This window comes from Lissotriton helveticus, chromosome 2_1, assembly GCF_964261635.1.
Source record: "Lissotriton helveticus chromosome 2_1, aLisHel1.1, whole genome shotgun sequence".
NCBI lineage: Eukaryota > Metazoa > Chordata > Amphibia > Caudata > Salamandridae > Lissotriton > Lissotriton helveticus.
Window position 1 is genome coordinate 521,012,854 of NC_136059.1, and position 23,630 is coordinate 521,036,483.

At 49.7% G+C, this 23,630-nt stretch overlaps 1 protein-coding gene across 6 annotated transcripts in view; it reads left to right on the top strand.

The window, feature by feature from the left end:
• Positions 1 to 23,630, top strand: part of SREK1 (splicing regulatory glutamic acid and lysine rich protein 1) — a 459,678-nt gene that overhangs the window by 403,625 nt on the left and 32,423 nt on the right. For 4 of the 6 annotated variants that reach the window (XM_078675174.1, XM_078675176.1, XM_078675179.1 and 1 more), the window contains one exon: positions 34 to 178. In XM_078675174.1, coding sequence (XP_078531300.1) covers positions 34 to 178 — 145 coding nt within the window. The remainder of the gene's footprint in view (positions 1 to 33; positions 179 to 23,630) is intronic. The other 2 variants (XM_078675175.1, XM_078675177.1) reach the window with 1 other exon arrangement.

A 23,630-nucleotide genomic window follows, 5' to 3' on the forward strand; every position in this document is an offset into this window, starting at 1 on the left:
TTTAAGAACTGTACTTCATTTAAAATTTTTCAGCAGGAGTAGGAAAGAAAGAAGGAAAGAAAAAGATTGTGAACCAACCACAGATTTAAAAGAAAAGGAACGAAGGGACCGGACTCCTTCGAAGAAAAAACATAGTCCAGAAAAAGAGAAGGCCCGTGAAAATAATTCAAGTTTGAAGGTAAGCAATTTTGACATGTTACTATTGTATATACATACTGATATTTCTAGCCGAGCCAGCCATTGATCTTTTTTGTTTAAATGACCTGGAACAAATGCTTATCTTTATAGGTACGTTGGTCCCTCATCTCTAACCATGCAACTTGTTGTAGTTACTTGAGGTTATCTTTCAAATCTCCAGCATTTAATATTTTATAGTCAGGCTGGGAATCCTGGATTGACAGTATTATGAGAAAGTGTCTAATAAAGCATCTTAAAAATATATATTATATTTGTAGCCTATCCAAGTTGAGTGCTGTTTTTTTCCCATTGGTGCTAGTTAGAGGTCTCGCCTTCAAGGAAGTAGGGACCGAGGAAGTTAAAAGGTGAGCCTTGCCTTGGTTTCAGTAACATCAGTACGAATCTGCCTTCTGTGCCTAGAGAAATCATGTTTGGCCAGCATTGTCAGGAGTCAGTTTTTTCAGCATTGATTCTTCCTTAAAGGTACTAGTACTTTTGCATCCAATGGAGGATGTATGTTTTGTATTGCTTAGTCTGTGAAAGCAGCCTTTTTAGCTGATTAGTACATGAACTGTGCAGCAAATCAATATAAAAAATTATTTAAAAAGAGCATTGGTCTTCTGAGGAATCCTCGCCTTGTGCTCTCAGACATTCCTGCTGCGTTAATGGCCATTTCAGTTGTTGGCCTGCTTTAAGGAGTACCATGGGGCAGATAATCCTGAAACGTCTACCATCAGCACAAGTGGCTTCTGTAAGGGTTTAAATGAAAAGAAAACTCTATATCAAGAAATACCGAAAGCTTATGTGAATTGTTCCTCCAAGAACATGGAGGACAAGGAGGCAATAGTCTCTATGATTTTGAGTGAAAAGCCTGGCGTTTCGACCTGTGTCACTATCTCAGCCTATAATTTTAACTTTAGTTGTCCTGCTGGCTCCTCTTTGGCTTTGCTAAGTTTTGTTATCGACCGGCTCATTCTCCTACCGCAAGACTGCATCAACTTCCCAGATTAGAAACCTCCTGTCTGAGGATGTAATCTGGGCGTACCTAGTTTTCGCTGCATAGAACTTGGGTGACCTTGTAGTTGTTAATTAGCTTTACACAGAGGCCAATTCCCAATAGTCTGCCCTTGGGCATTGATGAATAATATTCATTCACTCGCTCACATGCTCAGTTGAAATTTTAGGCTTTTTTTGCATCATGTGGCTGAAGCAGGTGTGCAAGTGAACATCTGCAAGACTTAGCCACTTACACCAGCGTGCAATACTAGATAATGGATTAACCTAATGCAGCCATTTCCCGATTCAGTTGCCTCACTTTCTTTTGGGCCCTCAATCTGATGCTACCTAAGATGTTGCTCTTAGCTTTGTAGCCATTAGGCTTGTGTAACCTTCAATATTTTTTGGTAACTATATCATTAGGAAGCACATAGTTAAATGGCAAACCTTTGACCGTATTCCACTAGGGCAAGTTGGTCCTGAAGTACTTTTATTTTCAATTGAATGAGACCTCTGCTTCCCTCCTCTGCAGTTGGAATGTTGCACACACTTTGAGGTTTTAGGTTAATCAAGCGAGAGACTAAGCGTCTGTCACCTAGCAGTTATGTTTCTTCAAGAACAGACTGACCTCCGTGTACATGTAGGTACCAAACTAATTGATTCTGAGTGACTACCTGTAAGTTCACTAGTTACTGATTGCAAAGTACTGTCAAAACTGATCATACATATTAGAACATGTTTTTGTTAGCATGTGTTTACTGCTTCTGTGACAAACTGCTCTCATGCTAGCAACAAATACTACTTGCCATGGTACATTCTGTACTAGTGCCATCCTCCCCCTATGCATACTCCTCCCCCAAGTCGAGGGCCGTAATGGCTAATCCTCCTACCCACATCAATACTCGTCATCATTGGATACCCATACACCATTTTTCCTGCCAATTCATCATCCAGGCAACAACATCACTCACCTCATAAAGTTGCATTGATTAAATGTGTGCCTGCAGGTGAGCACAAGAAACCCAATTCAATATCCTGGCCTACTTCATTCTATCCTCTTCTACCTAGAATGCAATTTCCAGCAATTACCATGACATGTATCAATCCAAATGACACTCCAACACCAGCAGTTCTTACAGCAGATGTGCCACTTTTGCACACCACACAATAACCTAGGCAGAGGTTTTGCTGTCACCCCTCTCAAATCATTTCCTAGCATCCCCACATCAGTATTTGCCTTTCTTTGTTTGAATACCACTCTGTTATCTCTGTTACAAAATACATAGACCATATTTATGCTAGTTATCACCCACCAGGTATTATTGCTACTTTCTTCCACTTTCGAGAACTTTGGAAATTTACACCACTCAGGTTAAGTGACTTTAAACTAGGAAAATGGGCAACAGAACATCCCAATTCCCACTCTTTTCAATGACCATTCACTACAAAACCTCTGCTGTCCTACATGTTCACATGATAGCACAGTCCACCTAATCCTGATTTTTGAAGCCTCTCACTTGCTTCCTGTAGGAAGCTGGCTCTTTATATACTACACAGAAAAGCGGTATACTGTGCAAAGAGTCATGGTATCCCTCCTTATAATTGGACAGGGGCTTGCTTTAGCAATCCCAAGGTTCTCTCATAGGGAGTAGTGTGGTTGAGCAGCCTTAGGCCTATCAAGAGAGGAGTGTTATGTTACGATTATTTATTAAGCTCAGAGAATACCAGAGGGTGTCTTGGCGCAGAAGCGGCGAGAGGAGTGGAGGTGAAATCATTGATTAAAAAGCCAGGTTTTCCGCAGTCTCCTAAATTGAGACAGAGAGGGAGCTGATCTGAGATAAAGTGGGAGGAGATTCCAGGCTGTAGTGACTAACCACGAAGCTGCTGCCACCCCATTTACATTTTTTAAATCTGATAGAGTTTGCTCTGAAAGAGCCTGCTGATCTTAAATTTCTTGAGGGGGTATACCATGATAGGACTTTTTTGAGATACAAGGGTCCTGAATTATGGAGAGTCTTATAGGTCAACCAAAGGGCTTTAAATTTGATCCTGTTTTTGACTCTCAACCAATGGAGATCCTTCAGAGCAGCGGAAACTGAAAAATGCCTGGGTAAATCTAAATGGAGCCTGCCTGCCAATTCTATAGGACCTGCAGCTTATTTAGATGTTGAGCTTGAAGGCTGATATAGATGCTGTTACAATAATCAATTTTAGATAAAACAAGAGTGGAAATTAATGACTTCCTGACTGACCTAGACCCAAAAGATGGGTCAGTAGATGGAGTTGTTTTCTCAGACACCCTCTCTGCCCAACAGCAGACTGACTGCAAGCAAGTCTTGTAACTGTATGATAGTCTATTTTCCCTGACCCCTGGTCTGACAAACTGGTGTACCCATGATGTGGGCACTGGTGACAGTTCACCTGTCAAAAACAAGATCTATCGAAAGTCAGACCAAATCCAGGAAAGCATCAAAGGTGAAGTCAGTAAGATGCTGGAGTTAGGGGTTATTGAACCCTGTGAGAGCCCCTGGGCTAGCCCAGTGGTTCTGGTCCCCAAGACTCATCCACAGGGTGGAAAGAGAGACATGGGGTTCTGTGTGGACTATAGAGGGCTCAACTTTGTCACCAAGACTGATGGTAACCCTATTCCAAGAGCAGATGATTTGATAGACAAATTGGGGGCAGACACATTTCTAAGTACCTTTGACTTAACTGCAGGGTACTGGCAGATTGGCATGGCCCCAGGAGCAAAAGAGAAAAACAGCGTTCTCCACACCTGATGGGCACTATCAGTTTACTGTGATGCCTTTTGGGTTAAATAATGCCCCTGCCACCTTCCAGAGGTTGGTGAATCAAGTCCTGACTGGGTTGGAATCCTTTAGTGCAGCTTATCTTGATGATATTGCTGTCTTTAGCTCCACCTGGCAGGATCACCTGATTCACCTTTGGAAGGTTTTAGACGCCCTGCAATCTGCAGGCCAAACGACCAAGGCATCCAAATGCCAGATAGGGCAGGGCCCTGTGGTGTACTTGGGCCACCTTGTTGATGGAGGCCAGGTACAGCCCTTACAACCCAGGATCCAGGCCATCCTGGACTGGGCAGCTCCAACAACCCAGACCCAAGTCAGGGCATTCCTTGGCTTGACTGGGTATTACAGGAGGTTTGTGAAAGAATATGGGTCCATTGTGACTCCCCTCAAAGAACTCACCTCCAAGAAGATACCCAAGAAAATCAACTGGACTGTTAGTTACCAAAAGGCTTTTGACACCCTAACAGAAGCAATGTGCTCAGCACCAATTCTAAAAGCACCAGATTATGCCAAGCAGTTCGTAGTGCAGACTGATTGCCTCTGAGCTAGGGATAGGAGCAGCCCTATCCCAGACCAATGATGAAGGCCAAGACCAACCTGTTGCTTTTATAAGCAGGAGACTTCTCCACAGAGAGCAGCGTTTGAGAGGGAGGCCTTTGCTGTGGTTTGGTCCCTGAAGAAGTTGAGGCCCTACTTGTTTGGAACTCACTTCCTGGTGCAAACTGACCACAGACCTCTCAGATGGCTAATACAAATGAAAAGGGAAAATCCAAAATACTAAGATGGTCCATCTCCCTACAGGGAATGGACTTGAAGTGGAACACAGACCTGGCACTGCCCGTGCTAATGCAGATGGACTTTCCAGGTTCTTCTACTTAGACAATGAAGACTCCCTAGGGCTAGGTTAGTCTCATCACCTTTCGTTTGGGGGGGGTTGGGGGGGAGGGTGGGAGGGTGATTGTGTGAGAAAGTGCTATCTTTCTTGCATGGTATGCCCCACTTTTTGCAAAATTGCTGATGTAATTTGACTGAGTGTGCACTGGGTTCCTGCTAATCAGGGACCCAGGGCCTGTGTTCCTTCCCTAAAACTGCTTTGAAGCCTAAACCCAATTGGCATCTCTGGCCACAGGTCAGCCCCTGGTAAATGGTACCATAGGTACCCAGGGCACTGTGACAAGAGAAGTCCCCTAAGGGCTGCAGCACTTATTGTGCCACCCTTAGAGGCCCTGTACCCTGACTCACACACACTGCCTTTGCAGGCTGAGTGTCTTGGTGCAGAACTAAACAAAGAGTCGACTTGGCACACATCCCTGTGTGCCATGCCCACAAACACACTGCCCTGGCATACCTCAGTCACCCCTCTAGCTGGGTGCACTATGCCAGTGGTGTGGGCACAGGTGCATGAGCCCTGTGCCCATACAGTACCCAGGGCCATTCCTGGGCACTGTAAGTGCAATGATGCCATTAAGAGTATATGGTGCTGGGAAGTTGTCATTACGAACTCCTCAGCACCATAATGGCTACAATGAAGACTGAGAAGTTTGGTATCAAACTTCTCAGCACAATAAACCCGCACTGATGTCAGTGTGGGATTTAATGCCAAATGCACGACAGAGGGCATCTTAGAGATGCCCCCTGAAACCTAACCAACTCCCAGTGTCCTGACTGCCTGGCTACCGAGGCTGCCACCACCAGACATGTTTCTGGCCTCTGGGTCAAGAGCTTGCTGCTCTTGGGGGCCTGAAACAATGCACATCCTTGGACGAGGTGCCAAGCCACCCCCCCAGGATGGGCAGGAGGAGCTTCAAAGGTATGCCGCCTTTTGTGAGCTTCTCCAGGCCATTTGTTGTACTCAGCAACTGGACCCCACCGGCTTTGACCCTCACTCTGGCGGGAAGACAGGTGGGAAGCCCTAAGTGAGGAAAGGGGGTGTGCCAGCCTCTGCCAACCCCACCACTCAGTGGGAGAGGAGAGGAGCAGGATGGGGTGTGTACTCACCCCAGGACCGGGACTTCTCAGCACATTAAACCCGCACTGATGCCAGTGTGGGATTTAATGCCAAATGGGGACCATCGATTACACATCCAGTGAAAGGACACCAGTTCAAGCACTCCACCACGGATCACGTCTTGTATGTGGCCCGCATCCGCCTCACCTTCTTATTACGCTGCGATGGACCGCATCCTCGATCGTTTCCTCTGGACCCCACATGGCAGTATCGCTCACAGCTTTCTCCAGTGCCTAAGCCGTGTCTGCGGCTTCTCCGCCACACCCTGACACGCGTGAGTCTTTCGGTCCACCTCTGACGTCTTCCAGCACATTTCTAGCTTTGGGGGAGCAACAGTACTGGCGCACCCGGCCAGTACGCCCCGTTGACGAGGTTGGTTCCAAGGCGGCGGGTGCACCTGTGAGAAAGTGCCCTCTTTCTTGCATGGTATGGCCCCACTTTTTGCTGAATTGCTGATGTTCTTTGACTGAGTGTGCCCTGGGCTCCTGCTAATCAGGTACCCAGGGCCTATGTTCCTTCCCTAAAATTGCATTGAAGCCTCAACCCAATTGGCATCTCTGGCCACATTTCAGTCCCTGGTAAATAGTACCACAGTTACCCAGGGCACTATGACCAGAGAAGGCCTCTAAGCGCTACAGCACTTATTGTGCCACCCTTAGAGGCCCTGTACCATGACACACACACACTGCCTTTGCAGGCTGCGTGTCTTGGTGCAGAACAAAGTGACAAGTCAACATGGCACACATACCTGTGTGCCATACCCACAGACCACTGCCCTGGCATACATCAGTCACCCCTCTAGCTGGGTGCCCTATGCCAGTGGTGAGGGTACAGGTGCATGAGCCCTGTACCCCTACAGTGCCCAAGTCCATTCCTGGGCACTGTAAGTGCAGTGTTGCCATTAAGAGTATATAGTGCTGGGAGTTTGTCATTACGGACTCCACAACACCATAATGCCTACATTGAAAACTGGGAAGTTTGGTATCAAACTAAGTACAATTTCTATTACATTTTCAAACTGGTCTATGTCCAGTAACTTATTTAAAAGTATTTAATGCTTACCTGTGTCAGGCTTGCTTGGTTCTAAAAATAAAACGGTATATATTTTTATACAAACACAATTGCCCTAGAGTTCCGTTATTGAGTGTGTGAATTCATTTGCTGTCTGGGTGTGTACATCAAATGCTTAACACTGTCCTCTGATACTACCTTACCACAATTAGAGAGTAAGGTTCTATCTAACTTTAACCTCTGGCTACCTCTGGGGTCACCTGAATTCTATACACACTCATTTGGTGTAGTATATATAGAGTCAGTTTCCCCCGGGCAGTGGCCAGATTCTCGCGTTTGGGACGCCCTGTGAGCGATACTGCTTTTATAACCTATCTGCGGGTTGGCAAGTCCAGCTGACTTATTGCACAATTTCTGCCTCAGGGGTCAGCAGTCTGCATTTTATTCAGCTGCCAGCAACAGTAAACCGCCGCCTTGATGGGTGAGAGGGTCCATGCCCACACCCTTTTTCTTTTTTCCTTTTGTTGAAGTGCCCTTGCGGGTGTCACACCCCGGCCCTCTCCTGTCTCACCTTCTTTGTCTCGTTGCAGGGGCCCGCATCAGCTGCACTGAGCAGTCCTCTTTTTCTAGCCTCCGCAGGGTAGCAGCATGCGAAGTGCCCCGAGCTCAGTCGGAGGGAACCCTTTTTGACGCTGCGGTCGCAACAGTGTTAGTCTCGTCTCGCCCAGGTAACCAACTTCAATCCAGCCCACCTCCGGTGTAGTGCAGCTTTGCCGATTGCTCCCCAGCTCGATCTTGGACGGTAGGCTCACCACGAGCAGTGGGCAGATCGTTCCGCGTTTAGATACTCTGCGGGCCGTGGTGACTGTACGTCAGATCTGCAATCCGCTAAAAACTGCTGTTCTTGCTTTGTGCCGCTGTTTCACCTCGGGTCGGCGATCACCTTTCTGCTCGCTACCAGCTATGGCCGACCTTCGTTCTGTTGGATGAAAGGGTTGAGCCCTCTTTCTGTCATTTACTGGGTAGTTCTGTGGCCCAATTTCACTCTGCTTCACATGGTCGTGATAATGGCACGTCTACCTCTCGCTTAGGGACTTCGATGGCTCATGTTTGGCCCTGATATTGGGCAAATTAATGACCCAGCCAGCAGAGCTGGACTAATGTACGGCTATCTTGGCGTGGCCACTTTAGTGCCCTCCCACTATCTCAACTTATGTTGGGACTCAACAGACCACTTTGCCTGGCCTCATAGTTTTGTTTAGATGTTGCCATACCGACCCCTGCTTCAGTTTCCTGGAGGTACAGACTTGTCTCATCTCCTGGAAACTGAGAGCTGCATATCTGGAAGTGACCTGTGGAGGGTCAACACTGACCAGGGGAGTCTCAGTAGATTCTCCCTGGGTAGACATGCTTTTCTAGTGAGGTGTAAGTGGTGCACTTACCTACACTATGTGTTTGCCTTCTGATCCCTTGCTAGAGTTGTAGTTTAGGGTGTGCTAGGCCCTAGGAGCTACAACAGCTGGTTCAGTAGAACTCAGAGTATTCTAAGCTAAGTTATATGTACCTTTAGTACTTATGTGATCTTTCACAAGATATTCTTAGGGCATGTGTGGTAAAACAACAGCAAGCTCAAATCCCACTGCTGCCACCAATGTGAGAAGTTGGCCTAATGTGCAGTGTTCACTATTCTAGTGATCACTATATATCAGTCCAAACAACCCTTATTGATGATTGGTTGTAAGTCAACCTTATAGACCAGCTATCCTAGTAGCATGGATACGAGCAGTCTAAGGCTAAGACTCTAGAGGGCGTGTTAAGCCAGCTGTTTTACCATCACATTACCCCTTGAACACCCAGTGAAAGGACACCACACAAGTGTTATGAAAATAAACAGTGTATTTATTAGAATCACAACAACCCTGTACTCTTTATGAGGACAGGGTGCTAGGCACACAACAAAACTCTTACGAAAATACTTAAGTTAGCACGGTATACACAAATGCCCGAGGGGCACGAAAAACCATATACTTTAAAAGTGGAATGCGAAATTACTAGCAGGTAAGTACAGTACTAATAGGCTTTGGAATCGCTAGGACTTGACTAGGGAATCGTTAGATTACTTCTAGGAGACCTAGGGGACTCGGGTGCAGAGTGTGCACTCTCACGCGGGATGCGGGACAAAGTCTATGGAAGCTAGTAAAGTTAAAGTTAGTGTTCACGGGCTAACCCGACCTGGTAGGGAGAAAACGACAGTGGATCCTGACCCTTGGATAGTGAGGCTATGCTGGGGCACCGAAATGCCGAAGTTACCTAGCCCAGGGGCTGCAGCTGCATAGGTCTCAAAAGACGTCGGGAAACCTCGTTGCCGGACCAGGAGCCTGGAAGAAAAGATGCTGGCAGGCGACCAGTTGAAGATAGTTCGAGTTGATCCAAGCCTGGATCTGGAAGATGGATGACACCTGAAAGCAGAGGGGACCAAGTTTGTGACTACTAGCCAGTAGTCAGTGGGCACCAGGAGGGCACCGGATGGTAGTCACCTCGACTAGGTGAGTGGGCGACGCTGGCTCTGCAGATCTCACGGACCAGGAGGCGTTGTCGGCGACCAGGGTGGAGAGGCGAGCTGTCCCACGATGGATGAAGCTATCGGCGTCGAAGTTACCCGGGATTGGGCAACAAGCCTTGGCTAATTCAAGCCCACGCGGTGGACTCAAAATGGCGTCTGGAGTGGACCAGGAGGGTCCGGGGTGCTCCTCTTCGGGAAGGGAGCAAGGGCCAGTCTGGAGCAACCAGACCAGCAGCAGTGATGTCGTCGGGCGTCGTTCAGAAGGCCACAAGCCAGCGGGCTAGTAGCCAAACAACGCGGTGAGCAGCAAAAAGCAGAAGGGCCCCCACGCAGATCGTGGAGATGCTGGGAGGCTGCACTTCGGTACTGGAGCTGCTCAGGGTCGGGGCTTCTCGGACCCCAAAGCACTCACCAGGAAATTACTCGGCGGGCTTGCTGTGCAGAAGTCGTGCAGTCTTGCAGATGGCCGGTCCCTCGAGGTCTCGTCGCACCCACGGTTGTCAGCTGGGCTGTAGAGGTGGGTAGAGGTCAGAGGTGCCAGGGAAGCCGGTTCTCGTCGAGCTGGGCAGTCGGATTCCGGAGGAAGGACTTGCAGCAGACCGCAGTGTTCTTGCGATGGTGCCTGCGGAAGCAGGGTGACTACTCCTTAGCCACAAGGGAGAAATCTTAGGAAGAAGTCTTGAGTTCCTTTCGTAGAAAGTAGTTTCAGGATTCAAAGATGATCTAATTTGGAAGGGGGCCTGCTCCTACCTTTATCTGGGAAAAGGGGGCTGGCACGCGACTAAGTCCTGCCCTAGGGGTGGGACCAGGAGGGGGGTGGTTACACCCACTTCCTTGGCGGGCTTTTCCCCAGCACAGGGTCTGGAGTGTCCCTGGAACTGGTTCAAGCCAGCCTATGCACAGTGAGCAACAGGGTGCCACGTGCAGTCACCTTCCTCTGAAGCCCTGCCTACCTATAATACACAAAATCCTGTCTGGGACGGTGCTGGCACCGCCCCTGGCAGGAAACCCTTTGTCCTTATCTCCTGCTCTGGGAGGACTCCCAGCAGCAGGAGGGCAGACTTGTGTCTCGGTGGCAGCATCCATTTTGTGGATGCTAAGGCTCTGTTTGACTTTAACCGGAGTTAGGGGTTACATACATGCCGTGTCCCTCTAGAAGGGTGGAATGCTAACCCCGTCGCCAGAATTGGCGAGGGGTTAGTATTCCAATTCGTATGACACCTTACTCGACATGTTTTGATAAAGCGATACCAGAGTTGGCATATAACCGCGAGGATTATAATGCACTTAAGAGTATATGGTATGCGATATCATGGAAACGGCTAAGGGATGGATCCCGAAAGCCGCAGACAGGCTCAGCTCATGCCAGAGCACCATCAGACACACGATTCCAAGCACTCTGCCTTCAGGATTGTTAAGGCCTGCCATAGGAGTGACTGATAGGAGATCTGTGTGTCCATTTTTATGGTTAGATATAGGTATACTATATCTAAAGCAAAGGGTGAGTACACCACCTTGCCCCAGCTGTCGTGCAGCCAGTTGTGTCAGTTTAGTTAGTCAGCCCAGGGGTGGCATAATACATGCTTCAGCCCCTGGGAGACTTCTGGGTACACCTCAGCCCTGGGTACAGGGACTTGGAGAGGGCCCAGTGCCAATTCAGTACCTGAGTACAATTTGGATAGAGAGAACAGCTAGGCTGTGGGTCTGATTAGCAGGCCCACAGCCAGGGAAAGTCGTAAACCAGTGCAGCAAAAAGCAAAAATCTGGGTGATCATAGGATTGCAGACCCTACTCTCCTACACCCGGTCTTCTGCGCCGTGTGGTGTGGAGGAGGCCTGTCCGGCGTCTCCTTTGGCGCTGGACAACGATGACGTCCTGCCTCAGGTTGCGGACTCTATGGCACCGGAAAGGCTTCGGGTCATGACTAGTCTTCGGACGCCTCCTCGTCCCCGGAGGTTAGGCGCCTGCTGGTGTCGTCCTCGCCGGAGACGGGCTGCTTCGTTGTGGCTTTTCCCCCCACGTCATCAAAGAATGGCTCCTTGCCGCAATTTTCGCCAGATGAGCCACAGGTCCCCCACTCCTCTGCCCCTCTTTCTCCTTTCCGGACCTGGCCCTTTCCCACTCCGATTGGCTTAGGGGATGGCCGCCTTGGCAAGCAGCCGTCTGCTAAGGAGGAGCTGCTTTCCCCACTGCGGGGGCCTACAGAGTGGGGTGCACCCTTCACTCGCGCTGTTTGCAAGGCTGTGGGTATTTTGCGCATGGGTGATCTGGCTGCCCATTTCCCCGCTGATCATCTTCTGGAAGTTCTCCAACAGGGCTCTGGTCGGAGGGAGCTGTTGCTTCCCTTTGAGGGTTCGCTCCACTCTTCTCTGATTGGGGCTTGGGGTTGCCCCGCCACGGGGGATCCGGTGCCCCAACACCTTCTGCACCGGCACCTTCCAGCACCGCGTTATCCGTTGTGTCTTTCCCTCCACCCCTCTGCCAGAAGCCCCCTTTTACGGACGGCGTTTCCCTCCCTGCCGCCTCATTTGTCTCCACCATCACGAGAAGCCCGCTGACTGGACTCTTGGGGGCGCAATATGTTCGCTTCGACCAGTGCGGCACTGCGGGCCCTTAGAACTTTGTGTGTTGGCTAGGGCCACCGCTTGCTTGTAGGACTCGGCGGAGTCCCTTGGATCTGCCGCTACTCAGGATGATGCTGGTGTTGATTTGCGGCACCATGCGTTGGATGGCTGGAAGCTGGCGGTGTTTATGCTTCGCTCCGCTCTGGACCTCTTGGTGGTGCTTGGTCGTGCCATGGCTTCATCGGTTGCCCTTCACTGTCATGCTTAGCTATGCTTAGCTTAGGGACAGTGTGTTCCTGGAAAATATTCAGGAAAAGCTGGTAGATCTTCCCTTCAATGGCACTCTTTTATTCCACACCCCGGCAGACTCTGCCAAACAGAGGTTCTTGGCGGGGCTTTGGCCTCCTCCTCCTACTCCTTTTTCTCCCCCTCAGTGACCTGTGAGTTGATCTGGATTTTGGGTGCTGTTCTTACTTTGGAGCGGGTCGACCCAGTTGTGTGATCTGTGTGCTTCATGTGCATTCGAGTCCTCTTTGTTGGGACTGTGGTTCTGTTGGCTGCTTGCCGACCCTTCTTGACTGTGTTTTTGCCTTGGGTTATCTACACCAAGTTGGCCCTGAGATTAGGCCTTCTGTTTTTTCTCTTTGGCTGCTTGACAAGCCTTCTGCGGGGGGTTTTCCCACGGATCTTTCTGTTGTACTCTGCTGCGGATGTTTCTTCCTAAGAGGGTTCCCATGTCTTGGGACTCAACATACCCTATGTGCGGTAGTGGTAGCTGTTATACAGCTTGTTCTGTGCTTGGGAGTTGTGATCGCCTTGGGGCCTCTGCTCTCCATGGCGTTGAAGTACGTTGCAGGGGCAATTCCCTTATTGTTGGTCTGGAATGCCTTTGGTGGCGCCCCGGGATGCCCTTCTCTGGGGTCGCTGTGCTGTTAGCCTGGTCTGACCTGCTGTCTGGGGCCTGGGGCCTGGGGCCATGGCTCTGGTTCCACTTTTTTGTGTCGTGTGTGTGGGCCCCTCCCTGAGGTGTGTCCGGGCCCTTCTTCGCCTTCCTGCTCTCTGTCCTGGGGCTGAGATGGATTTTGTGTTCCTTTCTCTTTCAGGCGCAGCCTGCCCGTGCTTCCTGGATGCCCCCGGGCTACTCTTTCTGCTTCCGCCTGCTTTATTGCTGTAGTGTGAACGGGCTTCCTCTTCTTTTCTTCTTCCCACATCCCTCTTGGGGTCGGTGGTGTTCTGACTGTAGGGGTTCACCTTGCCTGGGGGGACAGAGCACCTCGCCCTGTCCGTTGGACTCGTCCCCTGTGGGACCCTCTGTTATGTTCAGGCTGGAGGGATCCTCTTGCAGACCCTCCTTCTCCATGGGTATGGCTAGGGTATCTACTCTACGTTAAGGAATCTGCGGCTAGTACTCTCTATCAGATGTACAAGTTACTTACCTTCGGTAACGATGTATCTGGTAGAGACGATTCTAGCCGCAGATTCCTTCATGGCCTGCCCTTCGTCCCCGTTCTGCGAGGACCTTTGGCTTGATCTTCTGCTTATGCTTCCCGGTGGGTGGCTAGGTCTTCTGTGAGGTACAAAAGGGGGTGGTGATGGACGGAGCATCTGAGCCAATCAAACACTCGGGTTTGATCCATCACCGTTCTTTAGCCCACTCTGCCACCCCAGTTCAGACATGGCCATATGCAAATCAGTCTGACCCTGTGCCTCATGGGAACAGTCCAGCCCCAACTGCCAAGCCATGTCTTCCCTGGACCGGAAACAAGCTTCCGAGGACCGGTTTCTGGCATTCCAGCTGTCTTCACCCCGGCTTGCTTGAATCCAGTGAGTGCATTCTTTCGCTCTTTTTGATCGGATGATTCGTCCTGTTTCTTGTTCCTTACTCCTCTTTTGGCACATTGGAGGATGGGTTTATAGGTACTTCTGTGCCCTTCTGTTCTGGTTGCTCCACGATTGGGGCTTACCTTCAATCTCTTCCCTCCACTCCCTCTCCCCTTTATTACTACGGGTTCTCTTCCAGGGGATACTCCTCAATAGTCATAAGCACTGAATAGTCCCGCCCACGTGCGGGACCCCGGAGCAATAGCCAATAATATGCATATATCTACATATATATATATATATATAAATACATATAAATACGCATAAAATAACCATATATATATATATATATATATATATATATATATATATATATATATAGATATGCAGCCCAAATATAACCATACTAGGCTTAAAAACTGCCATTATTGCCTGTAACAACTTTACATTTGCTAAATAAAGACATAAATTACATTATATGAAAATGCAAAGAAGAAAACACTGCCTTGGTTTTCTTTGAAACACACAACCTTTATTTTCAAAGGTAAAAACAGGCAGGATCATAGAGGCAGCTTTAGCCTAGATAGGCTGCATTGTAACAACAGAAAAATCTGGCGCCGTGCTTTTAAGACCTGTGAGCCTCCAGGCTCCCATCATGCACCACAGGTGACAGTTAGGTCAGTTCTTTTTTCTGGCTCCTTCTGTGAGGACCCTGGAACATTGAGCTCGCCAGTTGGTGATATATTTTCACTTTCTTCTGGTTTTCTCTAATTTTTTTCGTCTTTACTCGACGTCTTTAGTCATTATCTGACTAATTCAACAATTTTTTGCGGTCAATGCCGGCCTTATTTGCTAAGTGTCCGGCCTGTGGTAAAAAAATGGCCAAGACAGACCCGCATTCGGTCTGTGTAGGTTGTCTACCATCTTCTCACAAGCCAGAACTTTGCTACCACTGCAGCAAGCTTTCAAGTAGGACTTTGAGAGAGAAGAGCAGACTTCACTCCCTGCATGACAGAGGAGAAACTGTGAGTGGAAGAGAAGTTTTTCATTCCAGGAAGCCTTCTTCTCAGCACAAAGAGCGCAAGGACAGAGGAGAGAAGAGAAAACATCGGTCTCCTTCAACTTCGAGGGACAGATCCTCTTCCAAGGTACCTGTGTGCTCAAAATCGGCATCGAAATCACCGTCACGGCATACGTCGACGTCGAAGCATCCCTCGCTGTTGAAGAATTTGCCGTCGAAGCAAGGTGAGAAGCGACATGAGCGTAGGCGGTCCCGGTCTGGCTCGCCTACGACTGCAAGAGGACGGGACTCAACGTCGTCTCATCGACGTCGACGGTCGCCGTCGAGAGGCTCGAAGCAGCAGTCAAGGTCGCCGTCGAGAGGTGCCATGACCATGACGTCGAACCGGGCAGTAGAGGTTTCGACGTCGAAGAGCCCCAGTCATGCGACGTCGAGGCACACGACGCCGAGCAAACTATCGCCGTCGAGGCGCCTGACGTTGACGCCGAAGAGTCACTCGTCGAGGAGGTCGCCGCCGAGGAAGTCTCCTTCGAGGAAGTCGCCGTTGGAAAAGTCGAGAAGAGGATTTCGTCGACGTCTCCTGCTGCAAAGAGGCCTAGAACGGTGTCCAAAGACCGGTCTAAGGTTTCTGTGTCTTCTGGGAGGTCCTCTTCCTCCCCTGAGCTCCGGATTGTACAAATCTCTCCAGAGCCCTCAAAAGCGCCTTCACCTACAGGGGCTAATATCTCGCCACGATGGCTGGAAGAGATCAGAGACTGGAAGATAAGGAAAATTAACCTTCCAAGGTCTTGTTCCAGGTCTCCGGTGTCTGTAAGACTGGCTTCAAGATCAAGGTCACCTCCTGTACGGGTGGTACACTCTCCAAGAAGACGTGAGCGTACTCCGCTGAGAAAGTCTCCATCGGAGAGAAGGCGAGCTTCACCCTCTCTGAAGTCTTCTCGTCATCACTCTTCTAGAAGACGAGATACTAGATCTTCGACAAGGTCTACGAATTCAAAGAGGAACTACTCGCCAACGCTGTCATCAACTCCTCCGAGTAGGATTTCACCAATTGATGACTTGATTACTTTTAATGAGGTTCTCCGTCGTGGGGCAGGGAAACTTAATATCGAGATGCCTGTCTCTACTGCCAAGACAACGGTCATTTTTGAGACCTTACATCAGAAGCTATCATCAAGGCCATTACTTCCTCTGGTTCCAGGTCTGTTGGAACCTGCGGAGCACAAGTTCTTAACTCCGGCGTCCTTGGGAGCAGTTCCTTCGCGGATCGCAAAGAAATATAAAGCTCCGGACAATGATCCTTTATTTCTGAGATCTGAGCCACAACCTGATTCAGTCATCGTCTCAGCGGCTCGTAAAAATCAGACAGGAGCGGCATCATCCTCTGTGACTCCTGATAAAGACAGCAAAGCTATGGACTCAGTAGGAAAGAAAATGTGTGCCACTTCTGCTTCCTACATGAAGGTTGCCAGCGCCTCCGCTTTACTGGGTCGCTGTGAGAAGTTGGCCTGATGTGCAGTGCTCACTATTCTAGTGATCACTATATATCAGTCCAAACAACCCTTATTGATGATTGGTTGTTTGGACTGATATATAGTGATCACTAGAATAGTGAGCACTGCACATCAGGCCAACTTCTCACATTGGTGGGCAGCGGTTGGGATTTGAGCTTGCTGTTGTTTTACCACACATGCCCTAAGAATATCTTGTGAAAGATCACATAAGTACTAAAGGTACATATAACTTAGCTTAGAATACTCTGAGTTCTACTGAACCAGCTGTTGTAGCTCCTAGGGCCTAGCACACCCTAAACTACAACTCTAGCAAGGGATCAGTAGGCAAACATATAGTGTAGGTAAGTGCACCACTTACACCTCACTAGAAAAGCATGTCGACTCAGGGGGACTCTACTGAGACTCCCCTGGTCAGTGTTGACCCTCCACAGGTCACTTCAAGATATGCAGCTCTCAATTTTCAGGAGATGAGGCAACTCTGTGTCTCCAGGAAACTGAAGCAGGGGTCTAACCCCACCATTCCCTTTCTGATAGGTCTCTTAGAGACATATGATGCCAGAAAGCTCTCTCAGTTACATGAGAGCATGCCAGCCTTAGAGGGAACCTCTGGGGATCCAGACCTCCCCAACACTGATTCAGCAGTTGAGGAGGAGGATCAGGAGGTACTCTCTGGGGATGAGGTAGACAAGGGTCTTGAGGTAGTCAGAAGGCTAACTAGGACCAACTTAGACTTACTTGGGCTAGGATCTGGGGGCCCCCCAGTACTAACCCGAAGTGGGCCTAACCTTGGAGTTAGGAGAGATAGATCTCTTTCTAGGGACTCCAATAGATCTCTGCACTCTAATGCCTCTTCTCAGGGGAGAAGGAATCCTCCACAGAGGAGATTTACTTCCCCTCAGAGAAGGGAGCATGAGGCTAGGATGAGACAAGCTGAACTGAGGATTGAAAGGGAAGAAATTGCCCTGGCCAAAGAGAAGCTTGCCCTGGCAAGAGAGCAGCAGATGAGTGGGCTAACTCCCACTGGTGGCAGCAATCTCCCAAGAGATAGAGAGAAGGGTTTAGATACTAAACACCTGACTAAAATAGTGCCCCCCTTTAAGCAAGGGGATGATATCCAGAAATGGATGGCTGCTCTGGAGAGGGCCTGCACTGTGCAGGGCATTCCCCAGAGTCAGTGGGCAGCTATACTGTGGCTCTCCTTTGATGGTAAAGGTAGAGATAAGCTCCTCACTACAAGAGTGGAGGATGCTAACAATTACCAGGTCCTGAAGAATACACTGGTTGATGGGTTTGGTTTAACAACTGAGCAGTACAGGTTGCTGTTCAGAGACACCCAGAAAACTCAGTCTCAGGACTGGTCTGATTTTGTGGATTGTGCCACTAAGGCTTTGGAGGGCTGGTTGCTGGGTAGCAAGGTTACAGATTACACAGGATTGTATAATCTAATGATGAGAGAACAAATTTTAAACAATTGTCAGAACCAGTTGCTGCACCAGCACCTTGTTGATTCAGATCTGACCTCTCCCCAAGAATTGGGAAAGAAGGCAGACAAATGGGTCAGGACAAGGATCAAGCAGAACCAGAACCAGAACCAGGGTGGTCAGAAGAAAGCAGACCAGAAGGGTAATGTTAAGAATGAGCAAAATGACCAGAGGTCTTCACCAGGTCCCCAACAAACCAAAGAGGGTGGGGGTCAGGCTTCCCAGAAGAAGAAGACTCAAGAAGGCCAGTCAAAAAGGTGGTGCCAGTACTGCAAAAGTAAATCTCACTGGTTTAGTGAGTGCACCAAAAGAGGAGGACAAACTCCTGCCACTACAGCTCCTAAAGCAACTGCACCCCCTAGTACAGTCAGTAGTGGTAGTGTCACTCCCAAGGCATTAGTTGGGTTAACCTTGGGTACTGAGGGGTCTGACAACTTAGTTGGCACACTCACTCAGGCTGTCCTTGTCTGTACAGGGGATATGGATATGTCCCCTGAGATAAGTCCCAATACTTTGGGCAAATACAGGCAGACACCTTTGATTAATGGCAAAATGGCTCAGGCCTATAGGGACACTTGTGCCAGTGTCACCATGGTGACACCTAACTTTGTGGACCCTGGACAGATCATGCCAGGTACTGATTTCCTGGTGACCAATGCCAGCAATGTCACTACTAGTCATAGTGTGGCAATTGTGGCTTTCTCCTGGGGTGGAGTGAAGGGACAAAAGAAAGTTGTAGTCAGTTCAGACCTCCCAGTTGATTGTTTGTTGGGCAATGATTTGGAGTCATCACAATGGTCAGAAGTGGAGCAGAGGACTCACATGGAGATGTTAGGCTTGCCAGCACATGTGCTTGCTGTGACTAGGTCACAGGCCAGAAGATGCCCCACTGAACAGGTGCTGGATCCTGAAACTATGGACCAGACACCTCCCAAGAAGAAGAGCAGTAAGGGTAAGGCTTTGCCTTCCCCCTTGCCCCAGGTTGAGGATCAAGTCTCTGAGGAGGCTGATCTAGAAGAGCTGAGGGAAACTGAGCCTAAAGAGCTTGAACTTGATCAAGTTGAGTTTCTGGGCTCAGGGGGACCCTCCAGAGCAGACCTGGGGAAGGAACAGTTGAGCTGCCCTTCCCTTGAACCCCTCAGACAGCAGGCTGCTGCTGAGGCTGCAGGGAATGCCACAGGTGCCCACAGGGTATACTGGGAAGATGGACTCCTGTACTCTGAGTCAAGAGACCCCAAGCCTGGTGCAACCAGGAGGCTGGTCATCCCCTTGTCTCTGAGAGGTTTCCTTCTCACCTTGGCCCATGAGATTCCCCTTGCAGGTCATTTAGGTCAGACAAAGACTTGGGACAGGCTTGTCTCACACTTTCACTGGCCCCATATGAATGAGAATACCAAGGAGTTTTGTCGCTCATGTGTCACTTGCCAAGCCAGTGGTAAGTCAGGTGGCACAACAAAGGCCCCCCTCATACCACTACCTGTGGTGGGGTTTCCCTTTGAAAGAGTGGGGATTGACATTGTTGGTCCAATGGAACCCCAGACAGCATCAGGACACAAGTTTATACTGGTGGTGGTGGACCATGCCACCAGGTATCCTGAGGCTATTCCCCTTAGGACCACTACAGCCCCTGTAGTGGCAAGAGCCCTAGTTGGAGTGTTCTCCAGAGTGGGTTTCCCTAAGGAGGTCGTTTCTGACAGAGGTACAAACTTCATGTCAGGATATCTGACTGCCATGTGGAAAGAGTGTGGTGTGAACTACAAGTTCACCACACCCTATCATCCACAATGCAATGGGCTTGTTGAGAGATTCAACAGGACCCTGAAAGGGATGATTCATGGACTACCTGAACCTCTTAGGAGAAGATGGGATGTCCTGATCCCCTGCCTCTTGTTTGCTTACAGAGAGGTCCCACAGAAGGGGGTTGGCTACAGCCCTTTTGAGCTTCTGTATGGGCATCCTGTAAGAGGACCCCTGTGTTTGGTGAAGGAAGGATGGGAGAGACCTCTCAAAAAGCCTGCAACCAACATAGTGGACTATGTACTTGGTCTCCGCTCCAGGATGGCTGAGTATATGGAAAAGGCATCTAAAAACCTTGAGGCCAGCCAGGAACTTCAAAAAGCTTGGCATGACCAAAAGGCTGTACTGACTGTGTATCAGCCAGGACAGAAGGTGTGGGTGCTGGAGCCAGTGGCCCCAGCAGCCCTGAAAGACAAATGGTCTGGGCCCCACACCATCATTGAGCAAAAGGGAGAGGTTACCTACTTGGTGGACCTTGGAACTCCCAGGAGCCCTCTCAGAGTGCTCCATGTTAACAGGCTCAAGGCATATGTTGACAGGAAGGACATGAGCTTGCTCATGGCCACAGATGAGGGACAGGAGGAAGAGAGTGACCCTCTCCCAGACCTGCTCACTCAGAATCCTGATGATGGGTCAGTTGATGGTGTTGTCTTTTGTGGCAGCCTCACTGAACATCAGCAACAGGATTGCAGGCAAGTTCTGCAATCCTTTCGACATATGTTCTCTCTGACACCCAGCCAAACTGATTGGTGTACCCATGATGTTGACACTGGAGACAGTCTGCCTGTCAAGAGTAAAATCTACAGACAGCCTGATCATGTTAGAGACTGCATCAAAACTGAAGTGCAGAAAATGTTGGAACTGGGAGTCATTGAGCCCTCAGATAGCCCTTGGGCTAGCCCAGTAGTTCTAGTGCCAAAGCCTCACACCCAGGGTGGTAAGAGAGAGATGAGGTTTTGCGTAGACTACAGAGGCCTCAATGCAGTCACTAAGACTGATGCCCACCCAATACCAAGAGCAGATGAGCTTATAGATAGATTGGCTTCTGCCAACTTCTTAAGCACATTAGATTTGACAGCTGGGTATTGGCAAATCAGGTTAGCTGAGGAAGCCAAACCTAAGACAGCATTTTCTACCCCTGGAGGGCATTATCAATTTGTGGTAATGCCCTTTGGACTGAAAAATGCACCTGCCACCTTCCAAAGGTTGGTGAATCAAGTCCTCACTGGGCTGGATGACTTCTGTGCAGCTTATCTTGACGATATTGCTGTCTTTAGCTCCACCTGGGAGGATCACCTGGTCCACCTGAGGAAAGTGTTAGAGGCCCTGCAAAAGGCAGGCCTCACTATCAAGGCCACAAAGTGCCAGATAGGGCAGTCACAGGTTGTATACCTGGGCCACCTTGTAGGTGGAGGCCAGGTTCAGCCACTGGAGAGTAAGATACAGGCCATCAAGGACTGGACTCCTCCAATCACCCAGACTCAGGTTCGAGCTTTCTTGGGCCTGACTGGGTACTATAGGAAGTTTGTCAGAAATTATGGGTCCATAGTGACCCCCCTTAATGACCTGACAAGCAAAAAGATGCCAAAGAAAGTTCAGTGGACAGCAAGCTGTCAGAAAGCATTCAATGACCTAAAGCAGGCCATGTGCACAGCACCTATCCTCAAGAGTCCAGATTACTCCAAGCCATTCATTGTCCAAACAGATGCTTCTGAGTTGGGGGTGGGAGCTGTTCTGTCTCAACTGAATTTTGATGGTAATGATCAGCCTATTGCTTTCATTAGTAGGAGGTTGACACCCAGAGAGAAAAATTGGTCAGCTATTGAGAGGGAGGCCTTTGCTGTGGTCTGGGCCCTGAAGAAGCTGAGGGCCTACTTGTTTGGCACTCACTTCACCATTCAGACAGACCATAAGCCCCTCTTGTGGCTAAATCAGATGAAGGGTGAAAACCCCAAACTGCTTAGGTGGTCCATTTCCCTACAGGGGATGGATTTTACAGTGGAGCATAGACCTGGGACTGATCACAGCAATGCTGATGGGCTCTCCAGGTATTTCCACTTAGAGCAAGAAGACTCACCTGGTCAAGGTTAGCTTATTGTCCCAAAGTTTGGGGGGGGGTCATGTAGGAGAGTAGGGTCTGCAATCCTATGATCACCCAGATTTTTTGCTTTTTGCTGCACTGGTTTACGACTTTCCCTGGCTGTGGGCCTGCTAATCAGACCCACAGCCTAGCTGTTCTCTCTATCCAAATTGTACTCAGGTACTGAATTGGCACTGGGCCCTCTCCAAGTCCCTGTACCCAGGGCTGAGGTGCACCCAGAAGTCTCCCAGGGGCTGAAGCATGTATTGTGCCACCCCTGGATTGACTAACTAAAACTGACACAACTGGCTGCACGACAGCTGGGGCAAGGTGGTGTACTCACCCTTTGCTTTAGATATAGTATACCTATATCTAACCCTAAAATGGACACACAGATCTCCTATCAGTCACTCCTATAGCAGGCCTTAACAATCCTGAAGGCAGAGTGCTTGGAATCGTGTGAGATGGTGCTCTAGCATGAGCTGAGCCTGTCTGCAGCTTTCGGGATCCATCCCTTAGCCGTTTCCATGATATCGCATACCATATACTCTTAAGTGCATTATAATCCTCGCGGTTATGTGCCAACTCTGGTATCGCTTTATCAAAACATGTCGAGTAAGGTGTCATACGAATTGGAATACTAACCCCTCGCCAATTCTGGCGACGGGGTTAGCATTCCACCCTTCTAGAGGGACACGACATGCCTGTAACCTATAACCCGGTTAAAAGTCAGACAGAGCCTTAGCATCCACAAAATGGATGCTGCCACCGAGACACAAGTCTGCCCTCCTGCTGCTGGGAGTCCTCCCAGAGCAGGAGATAAGGACAAAGGGTTTCCTGCCAGGGGCGGTGCCAGCACCGTCCCAGACAGGGTTTTGTGTATTGTAGGTAGGCAGGGCTTTAGAGGAAGGTGACTGCACGTGGCACCCCGGTGCTCACTGTGCATAGGCTGGCTGGAACCAGTTCCAGGGTCACTCCAGACCCTGTGCTGGGGAAAAGCCCGCCAAGGAAGTGGGTGTAACCACCCCCCTCCTAGTCCCACCCATAGGGCAGGACTTAGTCGCGTGCCAGCCCCTTTTTACAGGATAAAGGTAGAGACTGGCCCCCTTCCAAATCAGATCATCTTTGAATCCTGAAACTACTTTCTGCGAAAGGAACTCAAGACTTCTTCCTAAGATTTCTCCCTTGTGACTAAGGAGTAGTCACCCTGCATCCGCAGGCACCATCTAAGAACACTGCGGTCTGCTGCACGTCCTTCCTCCGGAATCCGACTGCCCAGCTCGACGAGACCCGGCTTCCCTGGCACCTCTGACCTCTACCCACCTCTACAGCACAGCTGAGAACCGTGGGTGCGACGAGACCTCGAGGGACCGGCCATCGCCAAGACTGCACGACTTCTGCACAGCAAGCCCACCGAGTAATTTCCTGGTGAGTGCTTTGGGGTCCGAGAAGCCCCCACCCTGAGCAGCTCCAGCACCGAAGAGCAGCCCCCCAGCATCTCCACGATCGGCGTGGGGCCCTTCTGCCTTCTGCTGCTCACCGCGTTGTTTGGCTACTAGCCCGTTGGCTTGTGGCCTTCCTGACGACGCCCGACGACATTTCTGCTGCTGGTCTGGTTGCTCCAGACTGGCCCTTGCTCCCTTCCAGAAGAGGAGCACCCCGGACCCCCCTGGTCCACTCAAGACGCCATTTTGAGTCCACCGCGTGGGCTTGAATTAGCCAAGGCTTGTTGCCCAATCCTGGGTAACTTCGACGCCAACGACTTCATCCATCGTGGGACAGCTCGC